The 27,007-nt window shown below is 40.7% G+C and overlaps 1 protein-coding gene across 3 annotated transcripts in view; it reads left to right on the forward strand.

Annotated features, from left to right (window-relative positions):
• Positions 1-276: 276 nt before the first annotated feature.
• The window catches only part of LOC108716766 (golgin subfamily A member 6-like protein 7), a 35,025-nt gene continuing 8,294 nt past the window's right edge, over positions 277-27,007 (forward strand). The window contains exons 1-10 of one of the 3 annotated variants that reach the window (XM_018263190.2): positions 277-607; positions 1,630-1,766; positions 3,954-4,032; positions 4,186-4,300; positions 6,613-6,797; positions 13,157-13,311; positions 13,878-14,040; positions 14,931-15,089; positions 16,014-16,181; positions 25,297-25,357. In XM_018263190.2, the coding sequence (XP_018118679.1) occupies positions 1,678-1,766; positions 3,954-4,032; positions 4,186-4,300; positions 6,613-6,797; positions 13,157-13,311; positions 13,878-14,040; positions 14,931-15,089; positions 16,014-16,181; positions 25,297-25,329 (1,146 nt within the window). In that variant the 5' untranslated portion in view covers positions 277-607; positions 1,630-1,677 and the 3' untranslated portion in view covers positions 25,330-25,357. Of the gene's footprint in view, positions 608-1,629; positions 1,767-3,953; positions 4,033-4,185; positions 4,301-6,612; positions 6,798-13,156; positions 13,312-13,877; positions 14,041-14,930; positions 15,090-16,013; positions 16,182-25,296; positions 25,358-27,007 lie in introns of those variants that run through there. The other 2 variants (XM_018263188.2, XM_018263189.2) reach the window with 2 other exon arrangements.

Genomic DNA, 27,007 nt, shown 5'->3' on the forward strand with positions numbered 1-27,007 from the left:
CAGGTAGTACAAGCTACAACAGGCGATTTTAAACTGCAGATATACGAATGTGTGAAAAAGCGTAATGGATTTGTAAAACCGCTTACTTTTAAAAGGATACAACTAGGTTAACAAAAGTAAACACCATTTAAATCATAGTGATCCATTAATAACATTATAGAAAGATGGGGCGCTACACTTCCTATAAATGGCCACTGAATGGCAGTATCTACTCACAGAGCAAATTCCACCCGCCCCACGTGAAAAATGTTCGCACCAACTTCCTCCTCTCTCAAGGATGTAGTCTTTTTTTCGACTACGCTATATTTATAGTGCAAAAAGCCATGTAACGTAAGGCATTCCCCTCGTGACTGGCGTTCTAAATACAAGAAATAGGTGTAGAACATAAAGTTATAGATGCGACCAGTACATGATCATAAGGGTGTTGTTTGGCCGAAACCAAAATGGCTGCTATTTGCGTAATTTTAATTCTAAGCGCATGCGTTTCTTACAGACACGGGAAGTTGACGTTGCCTGTAGTAACTACACTGCGTCCTACAAGCTTTCCTTCCCTGCATCAGGATTCGCTTGGACAAGAACAGGCAGTCAGCGGGGCTCCTTGCTGTGGGTAATTGCCATTGGATATTATCGCTGTGAACTTACTGGAAATACAATATGATAACTGTGTATGCATTCTATAGTAAGAGATGCAGAGTTTGTTGCAGGTCTAGTTACCTATAGCAACCTATCCTATCACCTGTATATAAGCTCATAAGATCTCATTGATTGATATACAATACTGCACTTGAACAAACTTTCAAGGGCACAGATTTTATTTAATGTTTAAATGATTTTGTAGTTAATTTAAAGGAGAACTCAACCCCTCACAAACGAAAACCCCTACCCAGTACCCTACATAGTCCCCTCCCTGTTTCTCCCCCCCCCCGCATAGGTGATACACCTATAAATGCCCCTAATCTTTTACTCACCTACCGGTGCAGACTAAGTGCAGCGGATCTCATGGGTGCCATCTTCCGGCTCTTCGGATTTCTTCAGGAAGTGAGCCCCGTATTGGCGAATGCGCAGTTGGAGCAGTCTTCCGGTTCGTAGAAACAGTGCATGCTCCAAAAGTGACGTAAATTGCCGAAGGGAAGAGGACCAGAAGAATACCGAAGAGCCGGAAAATGGCACCCATGAGCTCTGCTGCGCTTACTCTGCCCTTATTGCAGAGTAAAGGATTAAGAGCACTTATAGGTGTTATCATCTATGCGGGGAGGGGGGACTATGTAGGGTACTGGGTAGAGGTTTTTATTAGTGGGGGGTTGAGTTCTCCTTTAAAGTATGGAGATCCAAATTACAGAAAGATTTCTTATCCAGAAAACTCAGGATACCTAGCATTCTTTATAATAGGTCCCATACCGTATATTTTTTAACTAATTATGCAACTCTTGTTTTGAGTATTTTGGTTCCTTTTTTAAAGTTGTACGTATATTATAAAATCATTTGCATAGTACCTTTTTTTTATTTTAACCAGAGGCGCACTGATCCTGGCAAAAAAAATGTAGTGATTATTGCAAGCAAATTATTACTTCCCAACGATTCTTTGTGCTTTAAGTATGGTCTTCTAATTCTTTCATTCTTAAATCACAGGAACTGAAAAACTTTATGTGGTAACACTTGCTGGTTGTAGAAGAGAACATGGAATCTAATTTATCCACAGTTGAAACGGAATATATAAAAAATCTTCAACAACAAATTTATTTCCTTGAAATGGAGGCCAGTTTCCTATATCCTTTTTTTCTAAGATATTCCAATACAATGTATGGTATAATGCATGCATATTTTTTCTACTACAGGTATATTTTATCAAACTTGAACATTTGAACTATGACTGTCTTCATGAATATTTAAAGGGGAGAAAACCTTGAGGAGTAGAATTTGATAAGAAAGTGTAAACTTACCAAAGATTTATAGTTTGTTAGTTTTGAATTTGCCAGAATGAGTACTTCAAAAAAGTAAGGTTTTCTGGGGTCAGTTTATTTTTTTTTCTTATAATAATTGAAAATCAGCTTGCAATTAAATAAAATATTTTGATTGAAACCCTCATACCTGATGCTCATCACACAGGAATCCAACATGTAACCAATTGAGGATGAATCCAGGGAACTTGGGGATTCTTTAAAATGAAAGAAATAATTTTATTGCTACAGTTTCGGAGACAGTACACAGACCATTTCCATCTAATCCTAACCCCCAGGGGGACAAACACTTAACCCCTTCCTTCACAGATCACCATATTGATGAAAAAAACATGAGAGAGAAAATGAAACATTGACTCCCTTTATGGTTGGGGCAGACAGGGAGATTTAGTCGCCTGGCGACTAATCACCTCTTCTGCGTGGCGACAATCTCCACCGAACTGCCTTCCGTCTGCCTTCCGCCTGCTTGAATTAAGAATCGTCTGTGCTAATGCACTCGCGGCGCTTCAATTTCCGAAGTTGCTCGAAGTTGCCTCACAAGGAAACTTCGGGCGACTTCGGAAATCGAAGCGCCGCAAATGCATTAGCGCAGGCGATTCTTCATTCGAGCAGACGGAAGGCCGTTCGGGGAGATTGTCACCACGCAGAAGCCAGACAAGTAAATCTCTCCGAATCTGCTTGTCTGCCCCAACCCTTAGCTTTAATGTCCTTAATCCAAAATCATCACCTTTTAATGTACCTGCTTGAAACTGCCCAGCAGAACTTTATAAGCTAGACTGATGTTTTAAACAAACAATTTTTTTTTTTTTTTTATAACACATTATTGTCCAGCAAAGGCATAGAATTATTCAGACATTAAATAAGGTCCTGTAGCTTCTCCATGGTGCCCTATCACACCGTATAAACATCACAGAGGAATAGCCAACAAAAAGATTGACTTAAAATGGTGTAACAAGTCCCATTAGGGTGCCATTAATTTGTTTAAAAAATAATTTATTTTTTTCAAAGTGGAAAACATTAGGTATTCATTCATCATATCTGTAATACAGTCATTGACACAACTGGTTGCTTTTTCTACAGAGGTTGGTATGTGATTTCCCCAGTTATGTGCACAATACAAGTAATTCATAACTGTAAAAAACAAAAAAAGAATTATTTATATGGACAAAATTCTATACTATAGATATTTCCTCCTTATCGCACATTCTTACCACTAATGGGATTGGAGGCAATTAGCTACTTTTTTACTTAATTTCATGGAGGTAACCATCCATTAAAGTTTTGATGGGTTTGCATAAGTTTGTGTTTAAAAGTAATGTTTTTCACTGTGAAAATTATTTTTCAATCTTGATCTTTTTTTGCAAACTGAAGGCATGTCTAATAATTATGCTATTATGTCTAGCATTTTAATTATATTTTGATTCAACCAAATGCCAATCGTCTACAAAGGATTTTTCCAAATACAAAACCAAATCCAAACCATAATTTGCATTTTCAGATTGAGAAAAATACAAAACACCTGTGAACAGAAATGTAAAGTCACATGACTTTAAAGAATTAGGAAATTATTTATCACTTGGACGCCAGGCATCCGCCCTCCCGTAATTATAATCTCAATCCTCGGCCTCCAGGCTGGTGCTCTGCTTTACTGAGCAAACATAATCAAGGTATACTATTCTGCTAAAAGCCACCATTTTTTCAGTTGTCCAGAGATCATTTGTGGCTGCACTGGACAGTGTTTAAATTTTACAATGCACACTATCCAGAACAAGTTGCAAGGTATCACAAGGGACAAGATAGAGACATAGCACTTCGTAGAATATGCCCCAGGACAGTGCTTGTGGCCTGAGGGGTGGCACCTCTCACTGGTTAAACCTTTTTTTGTTCACAAGGTTTTGGATTTTGTTCAGTTGAACACAGCATAAGTGCTTATTTTGACCATGCCTTATTATGACATTACCTCATTTTAGCTATTCTTTAACTTCTTTTCCTCACTCGTGATCAAACTAAAAAAGCCACAGATCTTCAACCCAGGCTTACGTCTGAGAAACAGCACATGTTCAATAAGCTGCAGGTAATTATGTAACCCCAGTTTTAGTAAATTTCACTGACTAAGTAAGTAGTACACACCACCACAGTTTCAGATTTGGTTGTCAATTGCAATTTAAAACAAACTGACATTACTTTGTTACAATTGTTGCAGAATAGTGTGTTTTTTTCTTCCTAGGAGGTACACTCTCAATGTCATAGTCTTAAACTGGAGGTGAAGAGGAAAGATGCAAATTTACTCATGTTACAAAGAGACTATGACCATGTGAAAGCGCAAATCAGAAATTCAGAAGGTTAGTTATCTTTAGTTATACGTGTTCTTTAATTACACTTTACAAGTACATTACAGGACATTATAGACAAATAGCAGGGGACCTTTTTACCCATAAAGAGGATCACCGTACCAGAGGCCACCCCTTCAGACTAGAAGAAAAGAAGTTTCATTTGAAGCAACGTATGTGGTTCTTTACAGTGAGGTCAGTGAGGTTGTGGAATGCGCTGCCAGGTGATGTTGTGATGGCTGATTCTGTTAATGGTTTTAAGAGTGGCAATCTGCCGGGACCCACCTCCCCGCATGCACGTACACACCTTTTCCCTGCGCGACTGGGGTCCGGGATGTTAGGAGTAAGTACAGGGAATGGGTCTGGGCTGGCAGGGGCCCCACGAGCGTGCATACCTTTTGCTGGTGCGACCAGGGTCCGGGAGGTAAGGGGGAAGTGCACGGACTGGGTCTGGGCCAGCAGGGCCCACCCTTATAACAGGGATACATTGGACAATGAAACATTTTTTTTATATGTTTACTTAAGCTATTTGTGCAAGTGTTCTCACTATTTAATTATCAGCCTGCATGGGGGTGTCCACATACACCACTATAACTACACAAAATATCAGAATGGGACTTATCCCCATAGGCCCAAATTATACAGAATTATCACATGATAATTCACTCTGGTCATGTGACGACAAGTATAAAACGACGTCACGTCCGGCTCTCGGCCTCTTGACAAAGCCACGTTTGGTGGCGAAACAGCTGTCGGGGTTTCGCGTTGCTAGCTGAGTAAGACGGGATCCCTCTCCCGACCAGGGACTTGGAAGGCGCCGTAGGGTTCTCCAGCAAAGCATACCTACAAGGGAGCGTTGAGTTACGCACGGTGCAGACGTGATCACAACGGTCTGTATAAACCTATTTGGGCAATAAGAGGCTGGGATTGGCAGGACTTATTGGGCTAATACGCAAGGTGATTGTCACAATTTGCATCACCTTGGGCCGTGGCCGCATTGCGACCGCTGGTAACGGCGGGCGGCCATTACTATCGAGACCATACAGCACTACACGGCTAATTCGGCCACAAGTAGAGCCATCCAGAAACCTCTCCCCAATTTACTCCGCTCCCAATATATGGAGCATTGACCCTTACCACACCCGATGCATGGGAACTGTTTAATAGCAACGAGCAAGTTGCAATATATCGTGGTGAAACATTGTAATTGATTTGGACGGTGTGGATTACAAATGGCTTATCTCCTTTCCCTGTGACCAATTGGAGTTGAAGTACCTACATTTACATATTGAAGTGGAATTTTGGCTGTTTAGCCACATCATATAAGTGAATATCCATCATAGCTATATATAGGAGCTCCTCAGAAATTGGTTTTAGGGTACAGGGATCCCTACACCCAGCGCAGCGCTATTTCTATGTTTTAAGTGGTTTTAATAAGTATGTGGCATGGTAGTTAATAAAAATTGCATTTTATCCTTAATTACAACATGGTCATGTGATAATTCTGTATAATTTGGGCCTATGGGGATAAGTCCCATTCTGATATTTTGTGTAGTTATTTTTTTTATATTTTATTCATTCTTAAAAAAATATGAAACTGAAAAAGTGTTCGTTAGGAATAAAAACAAACAGACAGTCTAGGTTAAATTTTTAAAAAGACGGATTCAGTCAGTACCTGATACTTTAAGCACAGTTGACTCTTCCTGCCCCATAGTGATTTTGCCTGCAGCCTGCTCTACAGAAAACCACACCTCTGATATTACTGATGTGGTGCGTGTACTGGCAGGGAGCATTATGTGCAGGCTCTGCACAGGCAGTCCAGCACTTAGCATACAAAATATGATACGCCCCAGCACCCCTCCACAGCCTCAGCTTAATGAGCGATCCGGGTGGCAGATACAAGAGACTGAGACTCTTTAAGCAGCTGCAGTATCTCCTATTCATCCGGCTTCCATGCACATGCTGAGCGTGCTGGGACACACGCACAGCATGGCAGAGGCAGCAGCAGTGTCCCAAGAGAGAGGAGTGGGAGGGGCGGTGCCACAGTGGGCAGTAGGATTTAGGAGCAGTCCTAGAGCCTGCCGGATCGATCAGGAGCAGCAGCCCACTTACACAAAATATAGAGCGGCCCCTCGGGCATTTGCCCGAACAGGTCAATTGCCAGTCCGGGCCTGGGGGGTGTGTGTATGGATACTGGGTTTTCATTTGGAGGGGTTGAAATTGATGGATTTTGTCTTTTTTTCAACCTGATTTAACTATGTAACTATCCATTGCTAATAGAACTTTTGGCAGCTTGAATAATATTGACTTCACCTTTCTTGTAGATATCCATTCTAAGGAAAAACAGCAGCTGGTTGAAGAAATTGTTCAGCAAAAGAAATTGAAAGATCTTTTGGACCTGCAGATATCGCAGAAGGAGAGGGATATACTGCATAATCACCAGGAACTAGAACGGGAGATGCTCAGTTTAACTGATATGGAACAGAGAGCACGTTCTTTGCAGGCACAGGTAGGCTAGAGAAGTATTTCTCAATTATTTGTACAAAAGTCTCACAGGCTGATAGTACCCACATTGGGTACACACACTGTTTTGTTACTGAATTACAATGATCGTTGCAGGTGCCTGCGAACATTATTGTTTCATATTAGAGATACATTGAATCCAGTATTTGGTTCAGAATTTTTTGTAGGATTTATATTAAGTGCCTAGCCAGTCCAAATCTGAATTCTAGAAGAGGATATCATTATTTCCAATAAGGCACTTTCTGAAGAAATTATTTGCCAATTAATCGAATTGACGACCAAAAGGATTCATTATATGCAGCTGGGACATGTACATTAGTACTGGTGATTTTTACTCCTTTACTGATGTGTGCAAATGTGCTGAGGGCTAAGTGCATACTTTCATTGTCAATATCTTATTAATTAGATTTTTTTTATAAAACATCCTATTGGCAAACATTTTTATTTTGCAGATTTTGTAATTTCTCCTACCGCACACCTGTAGTTCACCAATCCTGCAACTGGTGGTGTGTCTCTTCCGCAGTGGCTAAATAAAAGGGGATATTCCCCGACTGCATTAATCAGAGTGTGTGCGGATCCAACTTTCTAAACACATACGTTCCCACCACTGGCACTTCTGCCAAGGGTAATCAAGACGATAAGACAAGAAAGGGTAGAAACATTCTAGTGGCAACCTACTGGCCACGCCACACTTGGTTTGCAGAGCTCATAGGTTATCAGTGGACGCACCATTCCACCTTCCAGACAGAAGGGATCTGTTATCTCAGGGACCGATCCTCCACCCGAGTTCACCACGGCTGGCTTTAACAGCATGGCATTTGAAACCCTAATCCTAGCCAGATCAGGAGTTCCAAAAAAAGGCTATACCTACCTTACTAAGGGCCAGAAAGCCGTCTCGGCACGCATCTACCACAGAGTATGGAGGACATCCATATCCTGGTGTGAATCTAATGCCAAAGACCTCAGTCTTGGAATGAAGGTAGCCTATTGTTATTCCTTAAGAAGGGTTTAGACAAAGGGCTGGCGCTCAGCTCATTGAAGGTTCAGGTATCAGCCTTATCCATCCTTTTTTAGCATCAGCTTGCAATGCTGCCCAACATCAAGTCCTTCCTCCAGGGAGCATTGAGGATGATACCTCCATATCATCATCCAATCCCTCCCTCATATCTCAATATGGTACTTTCCGTATTGCAGAAGCAACCGTTCGAGCCATTGGATTCAATTCAATACCAAACAGATGGACGGCACTTCATTCAGGGAAATAGCAAATTTATTGCAGGCTCCTACAAGGATCCAATGCCCTACGCATTTCGGGATACAATCCCTTAATCATAGGGAAACGCGTAGGGCGTTGGATCTTTGTAGGAGCCTGCAATATAGCAAATAAATTTGTTAAAATGAAGTGCCGTCCATCTGTTTGGTATTGAATCTACGTGGAGCGGTGGGGACGCTGCGGACTGAGCACCAAACAGGATAGTAAGGAACAGCCAATGGGAGGGTGAGCTTTGAGCGGTTCATTCGGTTTGAAATTGGGTGATTGATTACCTCTGCTGACTCTTGAGGTCCTTTTTCTATTAGCCATCACTTCGGCTTCGGCTAGACGTGTTTCAGAACTAGCAGCTCTATTATGTCGTCCACCATTTTTGATTTTTCACAGAGACAAGGCAGTGTTGAGACCTATCCGGTGGTGTCAGAATTCCATCTTAACCAGGACCTGAACCAAAGACAAAGTTACACAACCTAGATGTGGTTTGTTCTCTCAGAACATACACCAGGGCTACCAAGAGCATAAGGAAGGTGGACAACCTCTTTGTCTTACCAGAAAGACCACGGAAAAGACTTAAGGCATATAAGGCCACCATTGCCAAGATGGATAAGGTCAGCGATCTTGAAGGCCTATGAGGTACGAGGTAAGGCCACACCCTTCCGGGTTCAGCTCATTCTACTCATTCGCTCAGCACTTCTTGGGCGGTTCGCCATCAGGCTTCAGAAGTCTGTAGGACTGCAGTGTGGTCATCCACACACACCTTTTCCAAATTCTACAAGGTGCATACATTCGCCTCAGCCGACGCGAGCTTCGGGAGGAAAGTGTTGCAGGCTGTTATTCCCTGAACACTAGGGGTAAAAAGTCCCATCCTCATGGGTAGCTTTGGGACGTCCCCATGGTGCCCGTGTCCCCCAATCTAGGCAAGAGAAAAATAGATTTTTGTACTTACCATTAAATCCTTTTCTCTTGTCCTACATTGGGGGACACAGGCCTTCCCTCCCTGTATTAGTTCAAGTTAACGTTGATCAGTTAATATCATATATAATTGTTGTGTTCAAATACCAACAAGTTCAAACAGCAGGTGGTTCATACCGTGCTTAGCTTGCATTGGGGAGGTGCTCCTTCTCTTCACATGGGCAATTGGTAGGGCTCCTCATCTCTTCTTCGGTCAGAAAACTGAGATTTGAGGAGGTTGGCGGGGATGAAGCCCAGAGCAGGAGAAGGAGGAGCCACTTTAACCTTTTAGTGTCCTTTCTCCAAGCAACAGGACTTCATCCCCATGGTGCCTGTGTCCCCCAATGTAGGACAAGAAAAAAGGATTTAACTGTAAGTACAAAAATCTATTTATTTTGCTACATGTAACAACTGCCTCTCTTACTGTTTCATTTCTGTTTACAGTTTTGCAATACAAGGATAATGCTACTGTTCATCATGCTCTACTTTTATTACAAGTGCCCCCTGATATGTGTGGGCTGCGGGAAGCAGGAGTACCCAGCAGCACCTACTGTTCCGATCTTGGGACAAGTTACTCACAAATATCGCCTGGTGGCTACTTAATTTGACTAATATGGCAGATGCTGGTATCGGACCCATGTCTTGGTATGTGAACTTCAAGTCAGACTCACACAGCAATATCCACTTTATCCTTGTCCCTCTGCGCTAAACATTGATCGGGTTGGTGCACAACTACCGGCATAGGCTGTTGCAACTATGCGCATGGACTCACAACATGGCTGTTGGGTTGCCAGGCAACATAAGCAGCGTCTGTCTCACGGAGACTCCAGGTTACTTCCGGGTTTCCGGTTCACAGCTGCGTGGCAGAGGACGGGTCATACCTTGCAGCACTCGAGTTTTGGTGGGCTTTGTATAAAGACAGCCTACACCAGAGTTCTTGTAGTTTCCTTAGGGTTAGGGGGCACAGTAATTTCTCTTAAGTGATTCACTTTCACTGCACTTTTGTTTTCCTTTACACCAGTTGCTAGGTGTCCTAGCAACAAGTTTTGGTGCCTTTTTTCTGTATTTAAGTGTTGTTCTGTGCACTGGCATTTCTTTTTCCCTGACGAAGATTCCTGTGTGGAATTGAAACGTTTTCTTTATTTGACTTTTTGGCTATGTGGAATTATCCTTGGAGTTCCGTTATCGGTGGGGATGTTCAGATTTTGTAAGACTGGCACCCTGGTTTTCTATACAATAATGGTTGTGCATTCCTACTTGATGTTGATAATTTTTCACTGATAGTTCTGCTTTTGTAATTAATTGTCACTTGAAGTTCCTAAACCTGACTGTTTTGCCAACCTGACTGTCCATTCTCAGCCTGTCAATTAGAGTATCTAATGCTAATGGACTACTGCTGCACAAATATGGCAGCCCCTTCATACAGGAACATGAGGGTAAGAAAAGTAATGTAAAATCATCAGGCAAATACTTTATGGCAAAATTATAAATATCATTCAAAGACAATTTTACGATAGATAATTATTTTTTGACGTCAGTCAGTATTAAGAGCTAGAAATCCACTTTGGCCTCATCAGCAGGTATATCATGTAATATAGGTTTCGTTTACATAATGCATAAAAAGATGAAGATATGTGCCAGTGCTGTAAATATCAGTAAGCAACCAGGCATTTACTTTACAATTTACCATTATTCCAAACTGGGATCAGACTGGCCCACTGGGGAAGAGAAAGAAAAATGGATTGACCCTGATCCAGATTTCCATTGGATAGTAATCAGAGGTGGGGCGAGTACTGCAGTGGTGGTGAGTCCTTGACTGGTGTTCTGGTGTGCCCTGGGTACACCAGTTCAACACTGTTCTAAATAATAGGCTGACAAGTATTGTGATTTATTGCTATATTTTATTGTACTGTTGAAATGTGCATCTATTACAGCAAATACATCATTTTGGCACTTATTTATCAACCCAAATATGAAGCTGTTTGCAATCAAGTAATTTTCACATCTTATTTCTATATCACTGGGAAGAGGCCTATCCCCAAATGTATTAATGTCCAATTAAACCTTCTTAAAAATAATGCTGCTATACTATCTAACTGCACCACTTCTACCACTTCACTTTATCAGTCCAGAACTAAAGGTGTCCATCATTTTCATATATTTCTATAAAACACTGTCCAAAACCTCCTGTTTCAACCTTCTCCTTTTATTTTTTAGAATTCTTTCTTCAGAAATGCTTTCTGTATGCTTGCCTTGCCATTTTTTTCTTTATATTATCCTTCTAAAATTTAAAACTCATTTCCGCTCTACTAAAAAATATTTAATCATTAAACAGCCCAGTAGTATTGCTTGCCGGAAATATGGCCAGTTAGCTTAATCACTATCAGGTACAAGATAACGTTTTATTATTACGAAGAAAAGGGATATTTATAAAATTAGGAAATTAAATTGGAAAAATGTCATGCCCATATTTCAGAGCTTTATGGATACTGTGTTTTTGGATAATCAATCACATACCTGTATTTACATGTGTTTACATGGTATATACATATGCCAAGTAGAATGTAATATATGTATAGGTGTAAAAATGGTAATTGTTTTAAATGACTATACTTTTGAAAACAGTGACAATAAAAATAGAAATAGTGAAAAAAAATTTCAGATCAATTTCTAATCTTTCTGATTAACATCTTTCTCTTTATATAATATATAGAGGTGGCAAAAGATGTGCAAGTTTTATTTCTTTTTATAATATATATACATATATATATATTCAAATATAAGCTAATAATCAATGTTGGGCCATATACATGTATTATCATGTATTCTTGCTCGTTTTCCATATGATTCTCCACTAGGGATATATGATTCTAGCCCATAATGAGTAAGCCTCTCTTGGATTTTGAATAAATACTTACTCAAATCGAACCCGGCCTCGAAGTTCCCCCTGGGCCTGACTTGAATCATTCAGATTCACTCAGGATATTAACCAGACAGCCTTATGTGAAGTATACATGAATACATAGTAATATAATACAGAGTATTAAACAATAGCTCATACATCCTGAAAGCTCGTGAGGACATGATGGAACATCTAGCATTACAGCATGTCACAATTTAACCATTTTTTTTTCTATGGGGCTGATCCAGTGGCATCCAATCATCATTCTTGTTTTAGCATAACTGTGTCACTATTTTCATCTTCGGGACAGACCCACTGTCTCAGTACAATAGCCAAATAAGGTGCATCTACTGTGTCAGCACAGTGTCCAGAATGGTATCGGTACTGTGGGAGCATTTGTGAAACTATATGTACCTTTCTTGGTCTTGCACTAGGAATACTTGTGACATGAGGCAACAGATGTATTCCTTGTTCTGTGCAAACATTCTACAATTCTAATAAAAGACTGGCCTTTAACCTTGAGCTTCTTATATAACATATCAGTTCTGTACTAGTGTACTGCTTTATAATCTTTGTCCTTGATAACAATAATATGATACCTAATATATGACTTAAATTTAAAACCCTGATATCTACAAAATATATTGAAACCAGGAGAGCAGATCATGTACATTTGTAATTACAGTTTCCTTTTGCAGACATTTGAAAGCTTCTTCAATATGTAGAAGGCATACTATGTGAAGTGGAATTTGGTCTTCAAATATATATATATATATATATATATATATATATATATATATATATATATATATATATATATATATATATATATATATATATATATATATATATATATATACACAAGATCCAAAGGTGCACTCCGTTAACTCAGTGAAGTCCTGGGTGCCAGCCAAAGTAGGTAAATATTTGCGAAAAAGAGCGACACTCACAAGTTGTGTTTTATTCCACTCAGCGTTTCGATCCCCCACAGGGATCTTCGTCAGGAGATTACAAAAATCTCCTGACGAAGATTCCTGTGGGGGATCGAAACGTTGAGTGGAATAAAACACAATTTACCTGCATTGAAAAACAACCTGTGAGTGTCGCTCTTTTTCGCATATATATATATATATATATATATATATATATATATATATATATATATATATATATATATATATTTTGTACCTCATGGTTCCCTTTACCTTTTTTTAATACATAGATACACCAGAGATCAGAACAACACAAGTCAGTGGAGAAAGAGCTGTCAGAAAAGAGAACACAGCTTCTAAAAGTGAATTCAGCCATGCATGAAAAGGAAGAAATGTTGCTTAAACACACTGCAGAAACACAGCATCAAATCGCACTTGATCTAAGGTATAAACAACTCAGCACAATGAAGTTAAAATGTATACTAAAATTCAATTGCATTAAATGCCAAAAAGCTATAGTACAAATCAATGGAATAAAATATGGAAAATTTTCAACAGGGCTCATTTATAAACAGTGGTCACAATTGCACCAGGGCAGTAACCGATAGCAATTTTTCAAACAACTGCAGGTGGAGCACTGATAACAATCATCTAATTGATTGCCATGGGTTACTGCCCAGGTCCAAATTTGCCCACTGTTTATAAATAAGCCCCAGTGAATCAAGAGATTCACTAAAGGTTTTTCAAAAAAGTTATTCTTGAATTGAAGTACAAAAAAAAGCGACTGAGCTTAAAACTTTAAATGCACCAATAAAGTTATAAGGAAAACTTCTCAGAACTGTGGAACTGTGGGAAAAAGGCATTCAGCTGCATTTTCAGTTCAAATTATTTTAGGAATCGTCTTTTTCTTTTATAGATCGTGTGCATATATACAGTATACTATTATAGGAAAGGGGTGTAAAGTATATATATATAGTATTCAAACACATCTTCACAACTTCACTTTTTCAGGAATGAAATAAGTTTTCTTCATCAGCAAGTGCGTGAGAAAGAGCTGCTGTCTGAGCAAGATATCTTACTGAGAAGCAAAATGATGAGTGATTGTTCTACACTGGCTGCTGAAAACAATGCACTGCAGTCCAAGCTGCATGAACTAAATAAACAACTGGAAACTGTAAACCATCTTATTTAGTCACACAATAATAGTGTTTTTTATTTAAATAAACAAACTGAAACCCTCCATAGAGGCTTATTGTTTGTGCATGCCATGATTTTGCACATACACGTTCTGATGATGATTTTGCAGATCAGAATCGTCCACGGAGGGTTATTGTGCATTTCTGCAACCATTTTGCACATGCACAACAGAAAGTTAAGGGGGCAAGATAGCAGGATAAGCTTAATACTTCACTTTCTGCAGTATCATCTGAAAAATATACATTTGTATTGTATTTGCTAACATGTACATACCTGGGACATATTTTTCTGATGGCAAAATGGCTGTATAGGCAACTGATGTAGATACAAGTAAAGCTAATGTTAGATGCTGTCTGAACCTGCAAAATCCATTGTTTATTTTCATGGGACCTGTTATCCAGAATGCTCAGGACCTGGTGTTTTCCTAATAACAGATCCTTTCATAACTTGGATCTTCATGCCTTACGTCTACTAGAAAATCGATTAAACATAGTTATAAAGTACCACAATATTGTTTTATTATTACAGAGAAAAGGGAAATCATTTTTAAAAAAAAAATTATTTGGATAAAATGGAGTCAATGGGAGAAAGGCATTCTGTAAATCAGAGCTTTTTGGATTACGGGTTTCAAAATAACAGATCCCATAACTATATAAGGAAGTAAGGCTGGTCTACATTATTTTCAAAGCTAATTTAACATTACATGTTCCCTTTAAGGAAGTGAAACATTTAATTATGAGGTAATTCTGTATTATGAAGTCTGTTGAAAACCAACATCTAAAACACCTCTGCATGCCACTGTGATCTAATGTACATTTAGCATATTTTCAATCACAGGATACTAACATCACTTCTACATTTTTACAGCACAGGACACTTAAAGAAGATAATTATTCCCGTGATTCTTCCAGCATTGCTCAGCTTCTTAGTGTAAAGGATAAAGAAGAACAGCTAAACAGAGAGGTCAAACAGCAGAAAGAACTTTTGAAGTTAGAGAAAGACAATTTCAAGAATATTATGGATCAGGTAATTATTTAGAGCAACAGGACTTACACACAGAGTTTGTTTGCAATTGATTTTAGGTTTAGAATTTTCTAGTGCACACACAGTCACGTATTTAAAGTATTAATCTGCAACGTGTGCAACAGTAATCAAGGATTTTTAGAAATGTGCAGACTGCACATTTTTTGAGCAGGGAATATCAGGATTCCTTAAAGGAGAATGAAAGTTGTCTTGCACTTGGGGGTGCCAAATGTTAGGCACCCCCAAGTTACTTTCCTTCTCCTTTAAATGTGATATATTTAGTAACTATTATGTAAACTGCAGTAATGGAATTAACTTTGCATTTTGGGGTTTAATTTATCATTCTGTCATTTCAAGTGGGTGAAATTACTTTTATGACTCTTTAACAGGAATTTTAAGCTCTCATTTTTTTTTATAGTCAGTGCCCCTTCAATCTGAGAACAGACTAGACTTTTTATATTCCTATAAGTAGTTTGTGATATTTTTATTTTTGTTATTACTTGTGTATTATTCTGACCTTCTCATATTAGGGTAGTGACACATAGTTTTGTCGCCCGTGCTCTGTCGCAGCTACAAAATTACAGGAAATACCCTGCCATAGGCAAAACTAAAAATTAATTTTTCGTATGCATTTTTGAGCTATTACGTGATTTGAGTGTTTTAGCAGAGGCACTTCTCAGTATTGTCTATGGCAGGGTATTTTCTGGTGTGTGTAGCTGCGACAAAACACAAGCAACAAAGCATTGTGTATCATTTCCCTTAGCCTTTCAGTTTGTCATCTAAATCAGTTCCTTTTTGCTAGGGTCAGTAACAAAAAAACAAACAAATGAAATTTCGTTAAGAACATCTCTAAATTGTCATATTGCCATCCCATATGTGCTGTGTAATACATGTAGGTTGCTATAACCTCTATCATTTTGAATTTAGTTGTCCATGCTCCAAAGTGGAAATACACTTCACAGCTATACTGTTGCTTCCGTCAGTAGCGGGATTGATGAGCTGAAAGTCATGTTGGCCAAAGAAGAGCGAATTAATCTGGAACTGAGAAAAGACAAGGCTTTACTGGTTGATCATATTTCTAATTTACAAACTCAGGTACTCATTTGCCATGTTGTGAAGAAATTTGCCATTTATTTAACAAAGCTTTTTACACCGATTTTTCAGTGATTTTGTTTTCTACAACATAATAAATATGTCCCTAAGTGTTCTTGGTACTGCTGCTAGGCACCGTTGCACACTACTACATAGAGAAGAATGGCATTTAACTCAGGCAAACACATTATGATGAATTGAAAAAGGTATTAGCAGTGATAAATTCATTAAAGAAAACTATTCCCGAGAGGGATATTTTGCTAAATCAGCTGATCCAACTGCTAGGAATCCTCCTGGATTCCCTAGTTTAGTCTATAATAAATCTCCCACGTAGTCTCAACTACTGCTTACTCATTATACAGTATCCATAGATATTATCCACATATATATATATATATATATATATATATATATATATATATATATATATATATAAAAGGATATTATGAGTTACCGAGGAGTTTCATGACCATATAAAAACACGAGGCCAAAGGCCGAGTGTTTTTATACAGGTCATGGAACTCCTAGGAATTTTTCTGGTCTACATGGTGGAGGGCTGATAATCGATGCCAATGTTAGCCACTCCCTGTTTTAGACGACATCCACTTTAAACCACACCCATGTTACCACAAAACCATGTCCACATTAATAGCACACCAAAAAGCAAATGGTTGGTGCTCACTACAGGGATATCACTCATATGTGAAAAAAGTTAAGTCATGTTAAGACATACCCTTAAATCCATATACCTCCTCCTCCCCTGTGGATAACACAGTACCTCCCAGCACATGTTTAAACATCTTAGGGGCCCCTAACAATACTTTTGTTAATGCTAACAAACCCCCAGAACAAATACCAGGCTTATGTTTCACAGGCAGAGCAGGGCACACACAGGGAGCATAGGGAAGGCAGAGTATGGCAGACACTGGCAGAGTATAGCACACAAGGACAATAGGGCAGGTAGAGTTTGGCACACCCAAAGAGAATAGGGCAGGCAGATTATGTCACACCCAGTAAGCATGGGGCAGGCAGAGTATGGCACACACAGGGAGCATAGGGTAGAACAGAGTGGTCCTGATGGGTTTCCCTGTCTCCTGCTTTAAGATGTACTACATACAGTGACACATTTCTGGTGCCCCATTAGCATTTTGAATAAAGTGTGAACAATGCAGGGGGGGATTACATGTGTAAACAATACAGGGGATTACAGTCTGAATTTGAGGTTTAAACAATGCAGGGGCCAGTTATTCTCTGTAGTGATACCTAGTAAGCAGACACAGCAGTCAGACTTTCATGTGGAGAGCCCTAGATATAATTAATCCATATTTTAATCCTTATTGGAAGTAAAGCCAGCCTATTGAGTGGATTTGCATTTCCTAGTAGATTTAAGGTATTAAGATCCAAATTATAAAAAGATCAATTATTCGGAAAAACCCAGGTGCTGAGCATTCTGGATAACAGGTCCCATACTTGTGTGTGTGTGTGTGTGTATGTATGTGTATACACTGCACCCTCACCTAATGGTTTTAAAAATTAGTGGTGAGCACAACTTTCCCTTGTTTGGGCCCCTTGTGGACTACCAGTAAGCAAACATATAAATTGGGGGTCACCCCTGTACTCACTGTTCTCCTGGGGGATTGCTCAGCCTCCTGGCTTTTCTCAGACAGACTCTGTGTCACTAGAGTCTCGGCTGTCTCTGCACCTTGCAGTGGCAAATGGCACCCCCAGCCCCTCTGGGAGTTCCTCACACAAGCAGTATCCTTCCTGCTCTGTGTCCTGCTCTGAGAGAGCTTCCTAACAGCCTCACTAGAACTAAATACCTTTCCACAGGACAGCCTTCCTGTGGAAGGTGAGCTCTAAGCCACGAGCTGGACTTCTGGATCGGAGTACCTGGCTTGCCTGATCTTTTCAGAATACTCCAGCTTCCAGGACCTGGCCACCAAAGCCTTTAAACAGAGAACCTATTCTCTCTTTATGAACACCCTTCCTGGTGCCTACCTCTCCCACTAAGGAGAATTTTAAGGGAAAACACACATTTTCCCACATTGTTGTGGTCACTCTACCACAATATATATATATATATATATATATATATATATATATATATATATATATATATATATATATATATATATATATATATATGTGTATGTAATATCAGGCAGTTGCCGCACTCAGTCAATGACGAAGGTGCACGATCACGTTTGTAGTAATGATGAATAGAAGATCAGCACACTCTGTGATGTTTAGGTGAAAACAAGTGTTGGTTTATTCACACATTTTATCCGACGTTTCGGTCCCACATCCTTGAGAAAGGTCCCCATGTGGGACCGAAACGTCGGATAAAATGTGTGAATAAACCAACAAACGTGATCGTGCACCTCTGACTTCGTCATTGACTGAGTGTGGGCACTGTCTGATACTACATATATATATGTATATATATATATATATATATATATATATATATATATATATATATATATATATATAAATGTCCCATGGGTGACGGCACTCCAAAAGTAATCAAGATATACAGGTCATCTAGTCATAAATCAGGTTTATTAGTGGACCAACGTTTCGATTCCGTATCAGAATCTTCGTCAGGGTGAGAACAGTGCCCAAACACAAACAGCCAGTTTAAATACACAAAATGGCGCCAAAACACTTGTTGCTAGGGTGCCTAGCAACCACCGTGAGGTAGGAAAAGAGAGTGTATAGTGTAAGAGAAAGATGAAGTTACGCAATGCCCAATCACACCCCCTTACCGTATAGAAGGATCTGCCTCATGTTGCGCTTAATCTTAGGAGTAAACCGTGGTGGCTAGTGGGGTAGTGCGGAACTGCCACGTCCTCCAGGCTGTCAGCGGTGAGTTCGCAACCCGGAAGTTGCGAGCAGGATCAGTGACAGCAAGCGCTGTATGCTGTTGCCAAGTAACCAAATGCGGATCGCACATAGAGAGGCGCCCCCTTCAGTGTCCGTCAAGGCCGTGGTAAACTTACAGGTTGCGCCTAGACTATGCGTGGATGCCAGGTCAGAAACGAGCCCAGTACACCAAAGGTGCGCTGGTGCGTAACCCCGGTAACCACAAAGCCGGAAGCCAAACAATATAGGGTAGTCAGCGCGCTGTGTCACATCAGCCTGTCACCTCACTTAAAGAGCCATTGGTGGAAGTCCCCCCTGCGTCATCACACCGGGTATGTCCAACTTGCAACGGCCTCAGTGTTGAGGTACTCTGGGTTACGCCTGCCACCCAGTGAGGCTATCTCTGGGTACACCTGCTACCCATTTTAGGCATAATCTACATACACCTGCCTTCCAGATAAGGGGGCATATATAGTCAGGCAATATGCGTAAGAAAAAAAGGTTAAAAACAAGGTTTGTGTTAAAAACAGAAAGAATAGCCAGGAGGATGGAAGTAAGTAACTGAGATGTCTCCCAAAGGGAAAACAGCTGTCAGTATAATTACGCAACGAAACATATACATGAACCATATGTAATGATCTATACAGAAATAAAACATATGCATTGATCTTCTACTGAAATAAACAGTGGACAGGGGTCTAAGATCAGGGCTAGCTGGGCACTAGTGGTGGATTTCATTATAGGAAGCATCCTAAGGGAAGTGTCTCATTAAGGCCACGGGGAGCCACAGTGTCAAGTTTGTGAATCCATCTTGATTCGAGTCTCAGAAGGGCTTGATTTCGATTGCCACCACGATCTAGAGGGGGTTGGAAGTCAATCGCCATACATCTGAAAGAGGGTAGCGGATGGCCTTTTAGTAAGAAGTGTTTCGCCACTGGTTGTAATGCCTTGCCCTCCCTCAGTGCCTTACTGATGGATGATCGGTGATTCGCGATTCGTTCCTTTAGGGAAGTACTAGTTTTCCCTACATAGTATAGGCCACATGGACATGTTATGATATAGACCACGAACGTTGACGTACAGCTAAGCCTGTGTTTGATATTGTATCTTCTACCTGTATGAGGATGAGGGAAGTCCGCGCCTGTCAGAAGGCTCCTGCATGTGACACAATCTGGGCATTTGTAACAGCCTGGTTTCTTTTGTGAGGTGAGCCAGTTTGTATCCATATTTGCTGTTCTTACAAAGTCTGTTTGTACTAGTAGGTCTCTCAGGCTCCTATCTCTCCTGTAGCCAAACATAGGTTTGGGCGCTCGATGGAGGGAGAGGGATTCATCCATGTTAAGCATTGGCCAGTGTTTCCTCACACTTGCGGCCAAATCCAATGAGGCTTTAGAGAAAGTTGTGGTGAAAATCAGCGGAATGGTCTGATCACTTTTTCTTTTTTCTTTGAAAAGTAGGTCAGATTGTGTATGCTCAAGTGCCCTCTCAAGTTGTTGAACAAGCATGTCAGCACGGTATCCCCTCTCAAGGAATCTCTCAAACATCTCTTTAAGTTGTGTAATTGCCGTGTTCCGTGAGCTGTTGTTTCTAATTACATGAAGGAACTGTGAGAAGGGAATGCCCTTGATGGTGGCTGGCGGGTGATTACTGGACGCGTGCAGGATAGAATTACGGTCGGTGCTTTTTCTAAATAGTCTTGTGCCAATTTCTGAGTTTTCCAAGAATATATTCAAGTCAAGGAAGTTTATGTTGGATCTATTGAAGTCCATGGTTAGTTTGATGGGGGTATCCAAGGCATTCAGATGTTGATGGAAGGCTAGTAGGGCTTCCTCTGATTCCGTCCAGATCAAAAACAAATCATCGATATAGCGGAAGTAGGTGAGTATCGATTTTCCTAGTAGAGGGGTGATGTGGATGGATTCAAATTCAAGCATAAATAGGTTGGCGTAAGATGGTGCTAATGCACTTCCCATCGCCGTTCCAGAGACTTGTAGATAGTAAAGTTTTTCGAACCTGAAGAAATTCCTTGTCAGTGCTAGTTCAAGTAGTTGGAGCAAAAATTCAATAGGAGGGGTAGCTGGTGGTGAGGTCAGGAGCGCCTTCCTGCATGCCCAAATGCCCTGTTCGTGTGGGATCACTGTGTAAAGGCTCCTGACATCCATAGTTACTAATATGTGGTTTTGTTGGATGTTCGTTAAATCTTTGAGTCTCCTAATGACATGACTGGAGTCCTGTGTGTAGGAGGGCATGCATTGTACCAATGGCTGAAGGAAATAATCAATATAGGTAGCGACGGGTTGGTATAAGGAGCCTATAGCCGAAATGATGGGCCTGCCTGGAGGGGAGGAGAGTGATTTGTGGACCTTGGGTAAGGTATAGATGATCGGAGTCTTCGGGTAATCTGTAGTAAGGAACTGGTATGTATTCTGATCCAGCCATCCTGTATTGTTCGCTAGAGCCAGGACCGTATCCAATTCCTTTTTGAATTTCACCGTCGGGTCCCCCTGGAGAAGTCTGTAGGTATTTGCATCCGTCAATTGCTCCAATAGTTCTTTCCTATAATACACATAGTCTAATAAGACTATTGCTCCCCCCTTGTCTGCGGGTCGTATGACCAGGTCTTTGTCATTTTTAAGTGTTTTGATTGCTTCTCGTTCCATTGAGGTGAGATTATTGAAAGAGCGAGAGTCGGATTTAAAGTTTCTGACGTCTCTGTTCAATATATTGCCAAAGGTAGTGATCGGAGCAGGTGTATTGGTGGGTTCAAAAGAGCTTTTATTCTTGAATGTAGGTATCATGTGTAGAGAGGAGTCTTTGAAATGTTCCTTTAGCTTTAGTTATTTCCTTCAGCCATTGGTACAATGCATGCCCTCCTACACACAGGACTCCAGTCATGTCATTAGGAGACTCAAAGATTTAACGAACATCCAACAAAACCACATATTAGTAACTATGGATGTCAGGAGCCTTTACACAGTGATCCCACACGAACAGGGCATTTGGGCATGCAGGAAGGCGCTCCTGACCTCACCACCAGCTACCCCTCCTATTGAATTTTTGCTCCAACTACTTGAACTAGCACTGACAAGGAATTTCTTCAGGTTCGAAAAACTTTACTATCTACAAGTCTCTGGAACGGCGATGGGAAGTGCATTAGCACCATCTTACGCCAACCTATTTATGCTTGAATTTGAATCCATCCACATCACCCCTCTACTAGGAAAATCGATACTCACCTACTTCCGCTATATCGATGATTTGTTTTTGATCTGGACGGAATCAGAAGAAGCCCTACTAGCCTTCCATCAACATCTGAATGCCTTGGATACCCCCATCAAACTAACCATGGACTTCAATAGATCCAACATAAACTTCCTTGACTTGAATATATTCTTGGAAAACTCAGAAATTGGCACAAGACTATTTAGAAAAAGCACCGACCGTAATTCTATCCTGCACGCGTCCAGTAATCACCCGCCAGCCACCATCAAGGGCATTCCCTTCTCACAGTTCCTTCGTGTAATTAGAAACAACAGCTCACGGAACACGGCAATTACACAACTTAAAGAGATGTTTGAGAGATTCCTTGAGAGGGGATACCGTGCTGACATGCTTGTTCAACAACTTGAGAGGGCACTTGAGCATACACAATCTGACCTACTTTTCAAAGAAAAAAGAAAAAGTGATCAGACCATTCCGCTGATTTTCACCACAACTTTCTCTAAAGCCTCATTGGATTTGGCCGCAAGTGTGAGGAAACACTGGCCAATGCTTAACATGGATGAATCCCTCTCCCTCCATCGAGCGCCCAAACCTATGTTTGGCTACAGGAGAGATAGGAGCCTGAGAGACCTACTAGTACAAACAGACTTTGTAAGAACAGCAAATATGGATACAAACTGGCTCACCTCACAAAAGAAACCAGGCTGTTACAAATGCCCAGATTGTGTCACATGCAGGAGCCTTCTGACAGGCGCGGACTTCCCTCATCCTCATACAGGTAGAAGATACAATATCAAACACAGGCTTAGCTGTACGTCAACGTTCGTGGTCTATATCATAACATGTCCATGTGGCCTATACTATGTAGGGAAAACTAGTACTTCCCTAAAGGAACGAATCGCGAATCACCGATCATCCATCAGTAAGGCACTGAGGGAGGGCAAGGCATTACAACCAGTGGCGAAACACTTCTTACTAAAAGGCCATCCGCTACCCTCTTTCAGATGTATGGCGATTGACTTCCAACCCCCTCTAGATCGTGGTGGCAATCGAAATCAAGCCCTTCTGAGACTCGAATCAAGATGGATTCACAAACTTGACACTGTGGCTCCCCGTGGCCTTAATGAGACACTTCCCTTAGGATGCTTCCTATAATGAAATCCACCACTAGTGCCCAGCTAGCCCTGATCTTAGACCCCTGTCCACTGTTTATTTCAGTAGAAGATCAATGCATATGTTTTATTTCTGTATAGATCATTACATATGGTTCATGTATATGTTTCGTTGCGTAATTATACTGACAGCTGTTTTCCCTTTGGGAGACATCTCAGTTACTTACTTCCATCCTCCTGGCTATTCTTTCTGTTTTTAACACAAACCTTGTTTTTAACCTTTTTTTCTTACGCATATTGCCTGACTATATATGCCCCCTTATCTGGAAGGCAGGTGTATGTAGATTATGCCTAAAATGGGTAGCAGGTGTACCCAGAGATAGCCTCACTGGGTGGCAGGCGTAACCCAGAGTACCTCAACACTGAGGCCGTTGCAAGTTGGACATACCCGGTGTGATGACGCAGGGGGGACTTCCACCAATGGCTCTTTAAGTGAGGTGACAGGCTGATGTGACACAGCGCGCTGACTACCCTATATTGTTTGGCTTCCGGCTTTGTGGTTACCGGGGTTACGCACCAGCGCACCTTTGGTGTACTGGGCTCGTTTCTGACCTGGCATCCACGCATAGTCTAGGCGCAACCTGTAAGTTTACCACGGCCTTGACGGACACTGAAGGGGGCTTGCCTGCGACACTGTGCAGGAACGCGCCCGCCGGGTCCGTCGCCCTGCCAGCCCTGAGCGCCTCTCTATGTGCGATCCGCATTTGGTTACTTGGCAACAGCATACAGCGCTTGCTGTCACTGATCCTGCTCGCAACTTCCGGGTTGCGAACTCACCGCTGACAGCCTGGAGGACGTGGCAGTTCCGCACTACCCCACTAGCCACCACGGTTTACTCCTAAGATTAAGCGCAACATGAGGCAGATCCTTCTATACGGTAAGGGGGTGTGATTGGGCATTGCGTAACTTCATCTTTCTCTTACACTATACACTCTCTTTTCCTACCTCACGGTGGTTGCTAGGCACCCTAGCAACAAGTGTTTTGGCGCCATTTTGTGTATTTAAACTGGCTGTTTGTGTTTGGGCACTGTTCTCACCCTGACGAAGATTCTGATACGGAATCGAAACGTTGGTCCACTAATAAACCTGATTTATGACTAGATGACCTGTATATCTTGATTACTTTTGGAGTGCCGTCACCCATGGGACATTTGTATATTTCTACAGACTGGCACCCAGCTTTTGTATTCCACTTATGGTGTGCGCTCCACGTTCGCTTGGACTATATATATATATATATATATATATATATATATATATATATATATATATATATACAGTAGCTCTGGATAGTATACTTGTTCATTAAGTCATCCAAGCCCCTCATAACCATTTACATTGCTACAAGTAAAATTTCTGCTCATGCCTCTTGTTCTTGGTTCTTTTTATGTGAATAATGATCCTCTGCTATCTTCGATTAATATATATATATATATATATATATATATATATATATATATATATATTGTGTGTGTACATAATATATATGTCCTTAGAGTGCGGACCTTCTATACTGAATAATTGTATATATATATATATATATATATATATATATATATATATATATATATATATATATATATATATATATATATTACAATATCACTGTATTATGTCTAGCAGACATAGGTCAAATGTCTCAATTTTCTTCAGCAGAAACAATGCACAATATAGAGATAAACCATTGAATGAATCGTTATGAAACAGAACACTTTATTAAACATGTTTCTGGTTTTCGAGATACATAACGTGTATAGTTCTTGAATACTCCCAAATATATGGGTAAATATTGTGTTTGACTCGCTAGCAACCTAATTTACTATTTTGAAACATTCAAGCAACGGTATTTGTCGTTTCAGGGCTCAGACTGCCAAGCACGTACCCCGTACTAGAGTCATGCAGCGGGTCGGGTACCCGCAAAAACCTGCGGTACCTTGCGGGTTGAGGGGAGAAGTTCTGGGTGCGGGTAAAGACGCAGGTCGGCGGTTCTGCGGGTTTGCGAGTCGGGCCGCGGGTCTTCTCAATAGCGATATTTACTCCTTTTTTCTGGTAACGGCTACTTCCGATGATATCACTTCCGGTTTACAATGACAGCACTTCCTGTTTTACTCCTTTTTTTCTGATCACAACTACTTCCGATGATGTCACTTCCAGTTTACAATGACAGCACTTCCTGATTCTTGATGGTCAGTGGGTCGCGGGTCCGGGTTGTGGATAAGTACTTGTGGGTAGGGTACCAGGTTTCGGGTACAGGTCCCAAAAAATGGACTTGCGCAGGACTCTACACCATACGTTTGCAGCAGCTGAGCCCTTCTCTCTGCATCGGTAAATCTATGCATATTGGGCATCAAACTATTCAGTAGACCTCTGACATCCATATTTAGGGTGATTAGGCTTTGTACGTAAAACAGTGTGCGATAAATGCAGCAAACTGCAACATTTTTAGGCAATTTTCAGAAATGTAAAAACCTCTATGTTTAGAAAAGCTTTGCAGTTTGGTAGTTTGGTGCAGAAAGATGTCTTTATCTTTATTGGATTCATCAGAATGTATACTTTCCAAAAATATATGGTCTTGAGGCACATAATATGAAGTCAAGGGTCTATGTTCACAGAAGGCGAATCATCAGCCGAGAAAACTCATATGCACTATTTTCATTTGGGGTCCGCACATGCCAGCTGCCTTGGTATATCTATGCATATTGGGCATCAAACTGTTCAGTAGACCATTGGCATCAATATTTATGGTGTTTTACAATTGTATGTAAGAAATTAGGTGAAATAAATGCGGCCAATTGAAATATTTTAGGCAATTTTCAGAAATGTAAAAACCGTTGCTTTTATCCCCAAATTTAGGAAAGGTTTGTGGGTTGGTGCTTTGGAGTAGAAAGTCATGCATACCCAATTTGGATTCGGGGGAATGTTTACTTTCTGGAAAAAATGGTTTTCTGGGGTGAACTTACTTTTTTCTACCTTCCTTCCGCCCCCAAAAAAACTATGTAAATGTGTTGATTTTGCAGTACCTGAAATGACAGACCATATGGGGGTCTTCATTTTGGGGCCCCTATATGCCACGTGCTTGGGTACACCTATATGCCATGATGCCAAGGGTCTACTATACATATTGGGCATCAAATTGTTCAGAGGACCCTAGGCTTTCATATTTGGGATCATTTATCTTCATACCAAATAGTATGTGGGGAAATATGATGCGGCAGAGTGGAAGTTTTGAGGTGATTTTTAAAAATGTAACAAATTGCCAAATTTAGGAAAGGTTTGCAGCTTGGTGCTTTGGAGTAGAAAGACATGCATACCCAATTTGGATTCAAGGGAATGTGTACTTTCCAAAAATATATGGTTTTCTGGGGTGAACGTACTTTTTTCTACCTTTGCCCCCGCCCCCAAACTATTTAAATGTGTTGATTTTGCAGTACCTGAAATGAAAGACCATATGGGGGTCTTCATTTTGGGGCCCCTATATGCCACGTGCTTAGGTACACCTATACATTTTGGGCATCATACTGTTCAGAGGACCCCAGGCTTTCATATTTGGGGTGATTTATCTTGATACCT

This window comes from Xenopus laevis, chromosome 5L (genome assembly GCF_017654675.1).
Source record: "Xenopus laevis strain J_2021 chromosome 5L, Xenopus_laevis_v10.1, whole genome shotgun sequence".
Taxonomy (NCBI): Eukaryota; Metazoa; Chordata; class Amphibia; order Anura; family Pipidae; genus Xenopus; species Xenopus laevis.